Source organism: Rhinichthys klamathensis, unplaced genomic scaffold, assembly GCF_029890125.1.
Source record: "Rhinichthys klamathensis goyatoka isolate OS25496 unplaced genomic scaffold, OSU_Roscu_1.1 h1tg000090l_1, whole genome shotgun sequence".
Classification (NCBI taxonomy): Eukaryota; Metazoa; Chordata; class Actinopteri; order Cypriniformes; family Leuciscidae; genus Rhinichthys; species Rhinichthys klamathensis.
In genome coordinates this window covers 6,893,169-6,907,615 of record NW_026606629.1, presented here as the reverse complement: position 1 = coordinate 6,907,615, position 14,447 = coordinate 6,893,169, and the positions used below count along the sequence as shown (strand labels likewise).

General features: G+C 38.5%; 1 protein-coding gene across 1 annotated transcript in view; it reads left to right on the top strand.

The window, feature by feature from the left end:
• htr2aa (5-hydroxytryptamine (serotonin) receptor 2A, genome duplicate a) overlaps positions 1 to 13,476 on the top strand; it is a 36,204-nt gene extending 22,728 nt beyond the window's left edge. Inside the window, exons 2-3 of the mRNA XM_056252022.1 lie at positions 7,263 to 7,463; positions 12,058 to 13,476. Of these exons, the coding sequence (XP_056107997.1) occupies positions 7,263 to 7,463; positions 12,058 to 12,863 (1,007 nt within the window). The 3' untranslated portion in view covers positions 12,864 to 13,476. The remainder of the gene's footprint in view (positions 1 to 7,262; positions 7,464 to 12,057) is intronic.
• Positions 13,477 to 14,447: the final 971 nt, after the last annotated feature.

The following is a 14,447-nucleotide window of genomic DNA, read 5'->3' as shown; positions in this document are numbered from 1 at the left end:
TTTGTGCAGCCGTACTCGCGGTAGAGCTTGCAGACACGTTGGTGGAAGAGTTGGACATGAAGGTGCACACAGTTAAGTTCTACACAGATAGTAGAGTAGTGCTTGGTTACATATACAACACTAACAGAAGGTTTTACGTATATGTTGCCAACAGAGTAGCACGCATCCGAAAGTCAACACGCTCCGAACAATGGCATTTTATCAACACAGGACACAATCCTGCAGATCACGGCACACGAGACATACCAGCTACTCTCTTGAAGGAAACCAACTGGTTTTGCGGACCCCCCTTTCTCAAAAAGAAAGATAACGCTGCTTCGTCTCAGCAGGAAGTCTTCGAGCTTGTGGAACCAGACTTGGACACAGAGGTGCGTCCCCTGATTACAACCCTGGCTACTAATGTTTCCAAGGCTCACCTTGGCTCGCACAGATTCGAGCGCTTTTCCAGCTGGAAGCAACTGACCCTTGGAGTAGCTAGACTTATTCAGAAGGTCAGATCTTGTTTTAAGACTTTGGACGAAACAAAGATGGACAATTTCTCACAGGCAAGGACTGTAATAATCCGTTGTGTACAACACGAAATCTTCAAAGAGGAAATTAAGAATTTGTCCAAAGGAGAGAGTGTGTCAAAAGACAGCCATCTCAGAAAACTTGATCCCATCATGGACACTGACGGTTTGTTGAGAATTGGTGGTCGCCTGTCCTCGGCCGCAATTTCTTGGGAAGAGAAACATCCAATAATCATCCCTAAACTTCATCACATTGCAACACTGTTGGTGCGTTATTACCATGAACGGGTCGCACACCAAGGCAGACACATCACCGAAGGCGCCATTCGGTCGGCCAGTTTATGGATCTTGGGAGGAAAGAGATTGGTTTCAAGTGTCCTGCACAAATGTGTTACTTGTTTGAAGTTAAGAGGCGAGACAGAAAAGCAAAAAATGTCCAACCTACCTGTCGATCGAGTTACCCAAGTTCCTCCATTTACTCATGTCGGGATGGACGTGTTTGGCCCGTGGACAGTTTGTGCTCGTCGCACCAGAGGGGGTCTTTCTGAAGGAAAATGCTGGGCAGTGTTGTTTACCTGTCTAGTCACAAGAGCAGTGCACATAGAGGTAGTGGAGTCTCTATCAACATCGAGCTTCATAAATGCTCTAAGGAGATTCACCGCTATCAGAGGACCAGCAAAGCTTTTTCGTTCGCCAAGTGGAGGTTAGGGTAGTTCAAGGAGGTTCTGCTAGAATTTATTCAAGACCCATCTTAGAAGTCGTTCTTTTATTCAGAGAGACATAGTGGTATACTATGTTATACCAGGCGGGGAGTGTGCTGCTCCTTTAAGAAAGCAGGTAGAAGAATTACTACTCCGCGCTGTTTGTCTCTTTAGACTTGCCGTAGTTCTCAATGCATTCAACAACCCTGAAACACAGCTGAGCACTTTTCATCATCTTTTACACGTTTTGCAGGGTTCTCAAGTCTCACGCATCGGCCGTGAGACACACGCAATTCAACCAGTTCACACGCTCACACGCCACACCGTGTATATCTCACGCTGAAAAGGCAATGCCAACCAAGTTGTCCTGCAAGCTTTATATATAACGTTGTATACGAGGCGCATGCACACAAAGATAAGTTTCCTGCCGCCAGCGCGTCCGCATCTCGGCCAGATTGCGTTCGTTACTAGGCAACTTATAGACGCGCGAAGTCCGCGAACACACACGGAAGTTCGGCCACCGCGACATCGCGCGAACACACGTCGTGATGGAGAAAGTAAGTTGGAAGAAAGCTCGCCTAACATTTTTAGACTAGAACATTTAATATATAGCCCATCGTATACATTATTGATGCAGTCAAAAACTCTTTGCAACCCAACTCTTTCACACAACTGCTTTGCAACCAGGCCAAAAGCTTTGGCTCAGTTTGGCTAAGGAAATGTTATTGGGTATGGGAAGGAATGAAGATGTATTTCTTCAGTTTATTTTAAATTCTATATTATACTGTATTAATAGTATTTCTAGTTACATTAAGGCTAAAGCAGAGTGCTCTTGGTAATATTGTATATCCTGTCAAACATACATTAGCCTAATCATTGCCATTGCATTTGTATTTTTCAAAGATGTCAGGGAAAAATGCAAAAATATTTGTTTTTCCAAACATTTTGGAGCAATTTGTTATATATTTGTAGCCTAATTTTGAAATATAACATTAAAGAGTAGGCCTATATTTGATGTGATGAATTGCTCTGTCATTTATCAGATTTACCAATTGTTATACTTCACCAATTGTGGACTTCAGGAGGAACAGCCCAGCACTCCCCCCACTCACCATCATGAACAGCACTGTGGAAGCAGTGGAGTCATTCAGGTTCCTGGGCACTATCATCTCTCAGGACCTGAAGTGGGACAATCACATTGACTCCATTGTGAAAAAGGCCCAGCAGAGACTGTACTTCCTTCGCCAGCTGAGGAAGTTCAACTTGCCACAGGAGCTGCTGATTCAGTTCTACTCAGCCGTCATTGAGTCTGTCTTATGCACTTCCATCACTGTCTGGTTTGGTTCAGCTACCAAATCAGACATCAGGAGACTACAACGGACAGTCCGGACTGCGGAGAGGATTATTGGTGCCCCCCTGCCAAACCTCCAGGACCTGTACTCTTCCAGAGTGAGGAAGAGAGCAGGTAAAATCATCACAGACTCCACTCACCCTGGACACCACCTATTTGAACTGTTACCGTCAAGACGGCGACTCAGATCACTGGCCACTAGAACATCTCGGCACAGGAACAGTTTCTTCCCACAGGCCATATCCCTCCTGAACAGTTAACACACCTCCCAAGGCATATGCTTTAAGTGCAATACTCCCACTGTTTAGTGCAATATCCTACAACTCAGGTGATACTTATATGTAGATTTATTTATTCATAATATTCAAAACACTGTAATATATGTGATACTTGTGACAACTGTGATACTTTTATTCTCATATATTTATATTTATATTTTTTATTCTTAGAATTTGTAGTATTATGTTTCTTGTTGTATTTGTATTTGTATATGTCCACTGGAAGCCTCAGTACCAAAACAAATTCCTTGTGTGTGCAAGCACACTTGGCAATAAAGCTCTTTCTGATTCTGATTCTGATTCTGATAATTTCAATTTTTGCTGGTTAATTATGAACAATGGGTAAAATTGGGGGCGGGGCTAGGCGGGGGCGGGGCTCCATTTAGGCCCCTCCCCTAACCGCATGTGATCTCACTCCAAGCTTTTGATAAAACTTGAGAACCCTGCGTTTTGTCTTCATAACTCTGAAGAACTTATGTCTGTAAGTGATGGTTAAAGTGTATTTTTATGACAACCTTAAGTGAAGATCGTTTGAATTACATATTGGTGTGAAAAGTGTTGAAAATGGTAAAGATGCTAATCGCGTTAGCCTGTCTATGGCGTTTTCCATGTTAAGTTAGCATTCATGCTAATCGTTATATAACCATGTGTGGTTAATGGGTAAATTTATGTTACTGTATTTTGTGTTTTTCAAAGTGGTATTAATCCTGTGTTAATAAGAATTTAACCTATTCAAGTTTATTAATAAGTACATTTTGTATTTCTGTATTGCAGTTTCACAGTGCTTCTGATAAAGCATTCTAAACGTCCTACTGCTTCCTGGGTGTTTATTGAAGAACCTGTTAGCTGTCTGCCAAGCTAGAAGTCCTACCCAAATTTTAGTAAGGGCAGAGTCATCATGTATTGTGTTCTTGTATCACATTACGACACAGCAAGTTTGAATATGTGCAAGCACAAACTTTGGAGTTTTTGGAGTGGTCACTGCATGATTTTTTGGGGAAAAAAGGCATCAACATTCTTCAAAACATGCATCCAGTCATACAGGTTTAGAATGATGATGATTGATTATGGAAGAATACAAATTTTTCTGTTTCATGACAAACAAGAGGTAAAGAGGCAGTGAGAGAGAGGTGTGTGGGCAAGGAGGGCGAGATTAATTAGTCTGATAGATTCAGGGCTGTTTAACGAGGCAGAGGATGAGTTCAGGAAGGGTCAGAGAAAACGGGGTGAGCCAGCGGTATTGTAATTATCCATCTACCGACACAAACGCACACGCAGACACACTCCTCGTGACATTACAGCGAGTTTCCTTCTTGCCTCAGGCAAATGTCATAGACTTAAAAAAAAAAAAAAACATTTCAACATGGTGACACAGTGACGCATATAATCATGCCCTCAGTGGTCATTTCCCAGGCATCCGGCTCAAATCAGTGCTCACATGAAATGCATTTCAAATTGTCCTGGCACTCTAGAGTCTAGTTTTTCCAAAGACTTGTCATTCAGCTTGCTGAAATATTGGGCTTGTGGTCAAAAGGCAAAGCTTTTAAGGCGGTGGTGCTGTTTGTCTGTGTGTGTGTATTCATAGTTGATGTCGTCAGAGAGACTGTATGGTTAAATTCAGTGTGCTATTTGTATATAGTTTGTTATAAATAACCTAAACCTAACCATAACAGAAAACGTCCTGCTATTTACAATTAAAAAAAATATATTTACTTACCTATATGCATTTCTTTCTTCTGCTGAAAAGAAGATATTTTGAAGAATGTTGATAAGCAAATAGTTTCAGTTCCTAGTGATTTCCATTGTATTTTTTGTTCATACAATAAGTACCAAAACAGTTTAGTTACCAACGTTCTTCAAAATATCTTCTTTTGTGTTAAAGAGAAGAAAGTAAGTCATACAGGTTTGGAACAACATGAGGGTAAATGATGACATAATTCTCATTTGTGGCGGGTGAACTATTTCTTTAATATACTGTATTTTATAAAGTTTTTACAAATGACAACATTCCAGAAAGGAGGTTTAGTCAGATTTAGCTCATTTCTGGGTACAAATTTGGTTAAGTAGGTACACATACACTCATACACACTCACTGCTTTCTAAGGTGCCCTTCAGCAAAATCAGACTATTCTCCTGCATGGCTAGATAACGTTTGGCTTTCATCTAGACCAGAGGCACAAACAATTTAAGGATTTGAGGGAATTTGTCAGGTGTTTTTGGGTCTCTGTATTAAACGCTGAGTATTACCCTTCAGCAAATAGGGCGTCCACTGAGCCTGTGCCGATGAGCAACTCCAATTAGACAAACTGTCTGAAGGGTTTTAAATAGAGTCTTTGCCCTTCATCGTTTCTGTTTCCCTTTCAGTCACAAGCACAAACCCCAATGCATGCATCTCATAGACAGCACACACACATCCAGCCATTTTGTATTAATGTATTATTAATTAGCCTCTGGTTTTGATGCGGCATCTCTTGTTTTTTTAGCTTTATTGAATAAAGCCACAGCTGGCAGAAGCCTCGCGGAGAAAGGGATGACGTTCTTCATCTCTATTCATAAGCACCTCTTATGCCTAGCAGTGATTGAACTTTTATTCGTTTAGTTCTTTATTTTACTTTTTGTGCAACTTTCATCAAGACTTTGATTTTTATTTATGCCATGATGCATACGCTACATCAAACAGTGCCCCCCATCTTAATATTTTCTTAAAAGACCTTCATCTCTTCATATCATAAGCCCTGATCCTCTCTCTCTTTCAGCCCATGCTTTAATCACTTTCCATGCAATGGGGTATAAAATAAGGCCTGAAACTCTTTTTTTCTTTTCAATATACAGTTTTAGAAGGGGCTTAACCTTCTAAAAATGTTGATCAACAAGCTCAGAAGACTTTATTTTCTGTGGTTTGATGTAATAATTACTGAAATTTGGGACATAAATTCAATTTAATATTGTCTAAATACAGTTTTAAAAGTCTTATTTGTGCGGTTTTAATCAAAACTTGCATTAATTTAGTTTCAAATGAATTATTAAAATTTTAATATTAAATAAAAATGAATAAAATAATGATAATTGCATATACTTTTACTACAAAGAGTTTAATATCAGGTCATCAGATTATGTTGAAATTATGATGTAAAATATGTATCATACTCACAGAGAATGGCAGTAGTTTCAGTCTGTGTACAGTCGCATGGGTAATATTGCCTAAGTTTATGTTTGAGTCGTGATGGCAGTCTGCATCTCATGTTCATAGTAAAAGACATCTATCTTTAGCTAGTGTGTCACCCAGACTTCTTTTTGTACCTCAATAGATAGTGAAGGCAGGAGAGCGTGGGAGCTTTACAAAACTAAAATAATGTTATTTACTCACAATTTATCTCCCATGCTGCCGCATACGTTTATCCCACTGCAGACTGAATTTTAGCTGATTTTTCTTCTGCAGAGAAATTCACAGAATCTGTTTTTTGAGCGCTGTCTTGAACTGTATAGAAACCACAGGTTTTCAATCACTCTGAAAGAACACAGTAAACACAACACACACAGGGAAACTAATATAATACTGTGGCTCTGCTGAGGTAACAATCCAATAACAAACCTGAGTGAGTTCTGATGAAGAATGCTGTTTCTGAAACTCAAGTGTGTGATTCTGTGCTCTTTGTTTTGGTGATTGATGGTCTTTATCTATTTCTGCACACAAGCTCTGTATATTCATTCACCCACATTCTTCCCTTCATTTCCGGCAGCTCCTCCTCCTGTTATCCTTTCACTCATTTCTTTCTTTATATTTTTCTACCTCATTTCCTCTTCCCTCGAAAGTCTATTTTCTTTGTGGCACTTCATTTGTGTTGGCTCTTTTGGATTTGCCGTCGTGCTTCATTTCAAACTTTTGTCACTGACAAAAAAACAAAACGAAAAAAGAAAGTATCCGACAATAACTGCAAATTGCGGTAAAGGTATTATTAATTCAAAATTTCTCCCCTTCATGGTTTGTGTCTGTGTGTGTCCTGTATAAAGTGCCAGGAGTGTTAACAATGAACTTTACAGTGTCAGTCTGGTGGATGGTCATTTTCTGCCTGACTGCCCCCAGCGGAGTGAGTTAACTCTTGCACTTACAAAACTGTCTGAACTTGCTTTTCAGGATGGATGGATGGATGGATGGATGGGCAGACAAACAAGCTGATAGACAGACAGACAGACTACAATCTTGTTGAAATTAATTTCTAGAGTATAGTCGTGTGCTGTTTGCATGAGCTCATCAGACTCATGCTTTCCAATGAAATCACTCACTTGAGCTTAGTGGACAAAGCCCATTAAATGAACTCACAGGACTCATTAGTATGCAACAGAGGAAAGTCAATGTTTTAAGCCTTTTGTTGTCAGTTTTATTCCTTCGGTTTGATTTTCTGAATGTGTTTCTCCTCTTCAGGTTACTCCTGGCCCCTCCCTGCATCACTCTGTCCCATGTGGATCTACTTGGATGTTCTTTTTTCCACCGCCTCCATCATGCACCTGTGCGCTATCTCCCTGGACCGTTATGTGGCCATCCGGAACCCCATCCGACACAATCGATCAAACTCACGCTCCCGGGCCCGGGCCAAAATCACGGCGGTCTGGACCATCTCTGCAGGTACAACATGTGGGCATGACACTGTGCTGTAGTGTGATGTGAAGCCATGAAGCCATGAAGCTGTTATGAACAGGATGTCATTCTGTCTGATGAGTCATGACTCTGATCTAATGTATATTCATGATAACATGGTATTAACCTCTGACTCTGCATTTAGAATTTGTGAAATCCTAGAATAATTTCCTTATTGGTGTGAGATGACATTAGCTGTTTAGAGACGCTACTAAAAAGAAGAGTGATCCAAAGAGGGTTTAAATGTTTATGTGTACTAGGGCTGTCATGATGTCAGAATTTTCACAGCACAGTTATCGTGGCCAAAAGAATTCACGGTATACAGTATATCACGATAGAAACCTGTATCTACTGTATATATACTGTGTATGGATACATATATGGGTGTGTACACACACACACACACACAATATCTATAATAATATATAAACACTTATATATAAACAAAAACTTTTATGGTAGATGCGATTAATCGATTTGACAGCACTAGTAAAAATACAACAAAAATATTTCTCTATAGATATTTGAAGTTAACATACTATAATCCATGTTTTAATCCGAATGAGCACATTTTTTGGACTAAGGATTATTTGACGCAGAGGTGGGTGAACAGGTTTCTAGTATTGCCCCCTTTTGCACTCGCTGTTGATCGACAAGTCCTGCAGACTGGGGTGTTTAACGACTCATTTTCTCTAAATCCAAAAAACTCCCATACTGGCGAGCTTAATTGGTTCCTTCGAGATTTTTCTATGAGGTTTTATAATGGGGTTTTTCGATTCATGTGTAAAATAAAGCCTGTGGTAAACATAACTTGACTGTTGTTTGAATGTTATTTCTACAACGTAAATTACAACGTAAAGTTTTTAATAAATTAAATAACTAGATAAGACAGCTTGGGTTGTGAGTGTGTGCAGTGTGCGTTGTAGGACAAAACGTCAATGTATCAAGTTATGTTTACCATGATATTTACATGAGTGGGAGAGAGAGCTTTTTGAACACAAGTTGGATATCTGTAAATCAGAAGTAAAATTGCAGCAATAATCATCTATAATATAGATTGGAACTGCACCTTCATTAGTATCCTGCTGATTATGTCAATGGAGAAAAATTATTGAGATGAGGAAAAAATAGCATAATAGAAAGATAAAAATGAATGAATTTTACATGTCTGGGTTATTGAATGCTGAAGACATGAATAATTCCCCCATGCACAGTGTCATTTCCACCACATCTCAAATCATTCTCTGGTGGAAATGACAGTGATGGAAATGAGAGTTTAAACATTTGCAGAAGAAAATAGATATGGTATTAGCCTTAGCCAGATGGAGCCATCATTTTACAGATAGTAAATACACACAAATACATGTTCACACATACTTTTCAAGCTTGCTTGGAAATTATTCTCAATAAATATATTGTTCACGAGTGACATTTATCTTAATGTTTCTTTGATTTCCCTTTGAATTTTTATTCCATGTCATGTTACGTATTTAATCTCACATACTCTCCACTAAAAGTGTTGTTGCCTTGGTAAATAAGTACACTAACCTTTGATAAAACAATATTATTAAATAATTGATAAGTGATATAGAAATTTGTTTAAAAATTATATGATATTGTTTCATTTATTTATTTAGAGACTGTGATGTCCCTGTCTGGGACAAAAAAAAGTAGCAAAAGATAATGAAGGCATGGAAAGACAGTTTTAGTATGACCTTCATATAACAAAAGAAAAAGAAATCGATTAGTTTTAATAAAAATCACCCTCTGCAGTGCCCGAAATTGAAGAAATACCCAAGCACTGATCTTTTTCAAAACGACCTCAAACCAGCCCTGTTTTTCGATCTGCATGCAGCGCAGACAGAAATGAATTATTATGAGCAGAAAATGTAATAAAGTGTATCCCACAATTTGCACCACAGTAATGCAAAAAGAAAAACAAAACAGTGTAATGAAACACATTTATAATGCAAAGCAATATAACTACAGTCCATATAACTATTTTAAAAAATATCTTCACTAATAAAGCAGTTAAACTGTGCCGGTACACTTTTGGATAGAGCTTCAGTTCCCCGAACTCCAGTCTCAAGCCTCTGCGAGATTCAGACTGGGCATAGAGCTGAGAGCCAGTGTTGCTTTAAAGTGATTAGTAATTATGTATCGTTTGGGGATCAAAGAAGACCTACTAACATTTCAGAGATTAGGGCTCTTTGAGCATGAGTCAGATGCTTTTCAAAGAACAGCATGTCTGGTTGGTAAGACAAAAAAGTGCTTTTGTAATTATCACTGGAAGAGGCGCATGCCACTGAGATGCGTAATTATCTGTCTTCTGTACTGGAACATTTTATGGGTGTAATTTTTCTTGCATAAAAGTATCCATCCAGTATTTGTAATGCAAACATAACAGATGAACTATCCCCCTTCATCTCCATGTTAAAAAGCTCTTAATCTGCTTTAAGGCAAGACATTACAAACAAAACCAATGTTTTATCAAGCACTGGTCAATTTTGAGACTGTAAGCTATTTTGCTTCCATAGCATGTATTCTTTCAGACCTTTTTTTTTTTTTTTTTTTTTTGCTTTCTGATTTATAGTGTGATAAAAAGAGACATCCAAAATAAACCGGAAGTATGGTGATATCTAGTTAAAATTCACATGTAGTCTTGCCTTGAAATGTCATCACATAGCATCTATAACTGAGATGAGGATGAGTGCTGTCAGTGGATTTGAGCAAAGCACCATAATCCCCATTTACATTATAATGCTGCTTTTCTAACTTTTTCCAACTCTGTGTACTCTCATCTCCAGGAAAGGATGAGAAATGGGATGTCAGAGGAGGTTGATAGTGTGTAAGATAAAGTAACCCCACTCACTTTTAAAGGAGAAACCGTACAGATGTATTATTTTTAATCTCCTCATATTCCTCTCAGATTTTGACACTCTTATCATAGTCATCCAAGGCCCGCGGTTATCCATAGATTCACAGCCAATTCCAGATGCATCCAGTGGCACCGGGTCCATCATGGCACCCCCCGCCCTCCTTACCAGCTCTGTTTCCCCCAACAAACCCCAGAGATCACGATTTGCAGAGATTTACTGTTGCCATGGAGATGGTTTGTCACCATGGCAGTTTCACTGAAAGTTTGTCCTTGTGCGATAGAAGCTTTCCATTTGCAAGATGCTAGCGGAAATGAGAAGTATATTATAAACAGCGTTATACAGAACTGAACACTAATGGTCATAGTTGTGTTGTTGAGGTTACACTCCTAAACTGTTAGAGGCAATGAGAGAAAAAAGTCCCATCAATTACTGTAAAGTAACCCGAAGGCATGTAACAAGATGGACATTTTCGCTGCCTAAGCATTAGCAATATATCTAAGTAAGTAGAATAATATGAGCATGTCCTTCAACAAGAGATCCATCAATCACAGGGTTCACATTGAGCCGCACAACATGTTTTTAATAAATATACGCCACCTGCGCTCTCAGTTTAAAGCCGTTTAATGATTTGTAACTAAATTATGTATTAGTGCTTGAAACAATTAAAGTAAAGTGTTTACACTTGATTATTAGCCAAGAGCTATTTAAAGATTACCATCTCTTTTGAAACAGGATGGGATAATAGGGGATCAGACAGAATCTCTGCTGTGTGTGCGAGTCGGTTTTTCCTTTGAGATAAGAGATGGTTCATGGACTAAAACATTTCTTGGATGTATATGTGTTAGTCAGGTGTTTAAGTGATATTCCTTTATATGAACTCTTTCCAGTCCAAGTGAACAGCATATTGTGAGTCTGGTTATCTTTAAAATTATGTCCACCACACTCTTTGGTAGCATATGTAAAAAAAAAAAAAAAAAAAAAAAAAAAATATATATATATATATATATATATATATATAATATACACAATTATTTTTATTATATATTTATTCATATCTATTAATTTTTTATAGATATGGGCTGTTAATAAATAATATTATTATTTTTATTGTTGTTATTATTATTATATTATGATTATATGCTTTTATTAAAAAACACTATTATATAGACTACATTTATATCTACACAATTACCATATGTTGTGAAAACAATTTTTTTTATTGTTTATTAAATTGTAATATTGATTTATTATTATTAATCACAACGAACCCCATTTTGATTGTAAATTATACATAAATTATTTTACCATGATTTACTGATACAAAATAATAATCACAGAACAGTTATAATGTCAGAATTGCAAATTGCATTTAATGCCATTAAAGGGAATAATGAACTGCATGTTAATTTGTTTTCTATGAAAGTGCTATTTTTATAGCACTACAGTATATTAACTATTATTTATTTATGCTTGCTTGGACAAATGGACTGTGAAAGGGACATAAATAAAACAGCTGCAAATGATATGCAACTGCAGGTCACACAACTTTACTGCTTTTGTGTTTTGTGTGAAATAGGCAACTGTCATCATTGCTCCTCTTTTGTTTATTTTTTTGCCACCTTGTTTTTTTGGTCTGTCACAATTTCTGGAGACTAAACTAAACTGCGAAACAAATGCACTTTCTTCCCTCTGTCTTTCTGCAGGCATCTCCATGCCGATCCCAGTGCTGGGTCTCCGCGATCACACTAAAGTTTTCAAGGATGGCAGCTGCCTATTGACTGACAATTCGTTTGTGTTGATTGGGTCCTTTGTGGCCTTCTTTGTGCCATTGACCATTATGGTGGTGACCTACTTCCTGACTATCAGCGCTCTGCAGAGTGAGGCTACGCTCTGCCTTGACCAACTGGTGCCCAGGCCCAAATGGAGCGCAGGATTCACTCTGAACTTCCTCCCTAGCCCATCGTTCTCGCCCTCAGAGAAGAAACTGTTCTTGCGGCGTTCGTTGAGTCGCGAGGTGGGGACAGAGTCGGGGGTTGTGATGCCACCTTTCGGACGGCACAGCGTACAGTCCATCAGCAACGAGCAGAAAGCCTCCAAAGTTCTGGGCGTGGTCTTCTTCCTGTTCGTGGTCATGTGGTGTCCCTTTTTCATAACCAACGTTTTGGCGGTGGTTTGCGAGCCGGTGGCGTGTGACGCCGATATAATGAACGGACTGTTGAATGTGTTTGTGTGGGTCGGTTACCTTTCCTCCGCCGTTAACCCGCTGGTTTACACGCTCTTCAACAAGACTTACCGCTCAGCCTTTGCTAGATACATCCGATGCCAGTTTCACGAAGAGAAGAAACCACTACAGCAAATTCTGGTCAACACCATTCCACCGCTGGCCTATCAGTCCACACACCTGCCGCTTACTGGATCAATAGGCAATGGGGATTTCTCTCTGCACCTTCCCAATAAAAACCACCATCTGTCCAAAAGCCGCAAAAATGAGAGCGTCAGCTGCTTGTGAATTCACTCAATGAACTCACAAATGCCAACCATAACCCTGGATTGTCTTCTGGGTTCGTGTTTGGCATTCTATCCTTCTTACCTCTACAGAAATCAGCTCAGATTGATCTAAAGTATTAGTATTCAAAGCCCAAATGCATCTATGAACAAACAGCATCACAGTCCATGACTTGATCACAGGGCAGTGATGCATCAAAAGACCTTCGTCTGACTGGGATCGGTCCTTAGTACCATCAGTGTCAGTTTAATCAATGGGATAAATAAAACTTGTATATAAGTGTTAAGTCAGAGTTACTGTTTGATGTCAAGACTTTTCATTTTTATGTAGCACTTTATATTCCAGAAGGCAAAGTCTAAATTCATGGGAGATCAGCTGTGTTTTGTTTACAATGTCAGGTTTTTGAAAACAAGTGTGGATAAAATTTGTGATGTGACTAAAGTTTTGTACTGCGTCAAATGATTGAGATGTTGTAGCCTCATTCATATGAGCTGACGTGTGTGCTGCTGGTTTATCATTTTACCATACATTTGCATTCAATGTCATGGAAAAGAACTAAAAGAATCCTATTTCTGTTTCCTGTTCAAGTGCTTGTTTCCACTTCAGAGTAAAACAATTAATTATGTTTAAAATAAGAAATAAAGTCAAACTGTAAAATATAAACATGTGAGATACACTGTATACTTTCCAAAAGTATGGTGTTGGTAAGATTTTTAAATATTTTTGAAATGGTCTTATGGTCACAAAGGCTGCATTTATTTGATCAAAAATACAATAAAAACAGCAATATTGTAAAATATTACAGTTCAAAATAACTTTTTTCTATTTTAGATAATATATTTTAATATGTAATTTATTCCTGTGATGGCAATGCTAAATTTTCAGCATCATTACTCCAGTCTTCAGTGTCACACTTGACTCTGAGGTGGAAATAGGCTTCCATAGAAACCTCCTCAAATAAAGAATACTATCCAGATCAGAAAGAACGTTTCTAGTGGTAAACAACATGTTGAGCTAGACCAGCACTAAAATGGTAACCAGCATAAACCATCCTGGACCAGCATGGAAAGTCAAAGCTGTTCTTTTCAAAAGGGAACTTAGTATGCACTTTTGCACCTTGTCATTTGGACCTATCAAAAACTATTTCTGAGACATTTTGATGTTGCACCTATTGTTCAGATAGTGGCAGTACTCAAACCCAACACTTACCTATGTCAGATTTGAAGTTCATTGAAAACATGCTTTTAAGATCACCGGTAAGTTTTTGGTTCAGCATTCAGGGTTCCATGGCAACACAGAGAGCGATCTCGGGACCATTCGTGCGTCTCCTGAGGTTCGGATCTCAGCACCTTTCTGATTCTATTTCCAGTGTCTGAATTGACAGCAGTGTTGTTGTTGTTATGATGACGGTCATAAACTTGTTTGCAGATATTTAATGAGTCATCTCTGTTTCATGTTTCTGAGTGGATGTTTGTTTATATGTGCAGTGTTTATCTGCCCTCATTCCAATACATCAAAGATATTTTGAATCAGCTTGAGCGCTAGAGCTAGATGTTCTGAAGAACACTGAGTTACAAATGAAGAGGT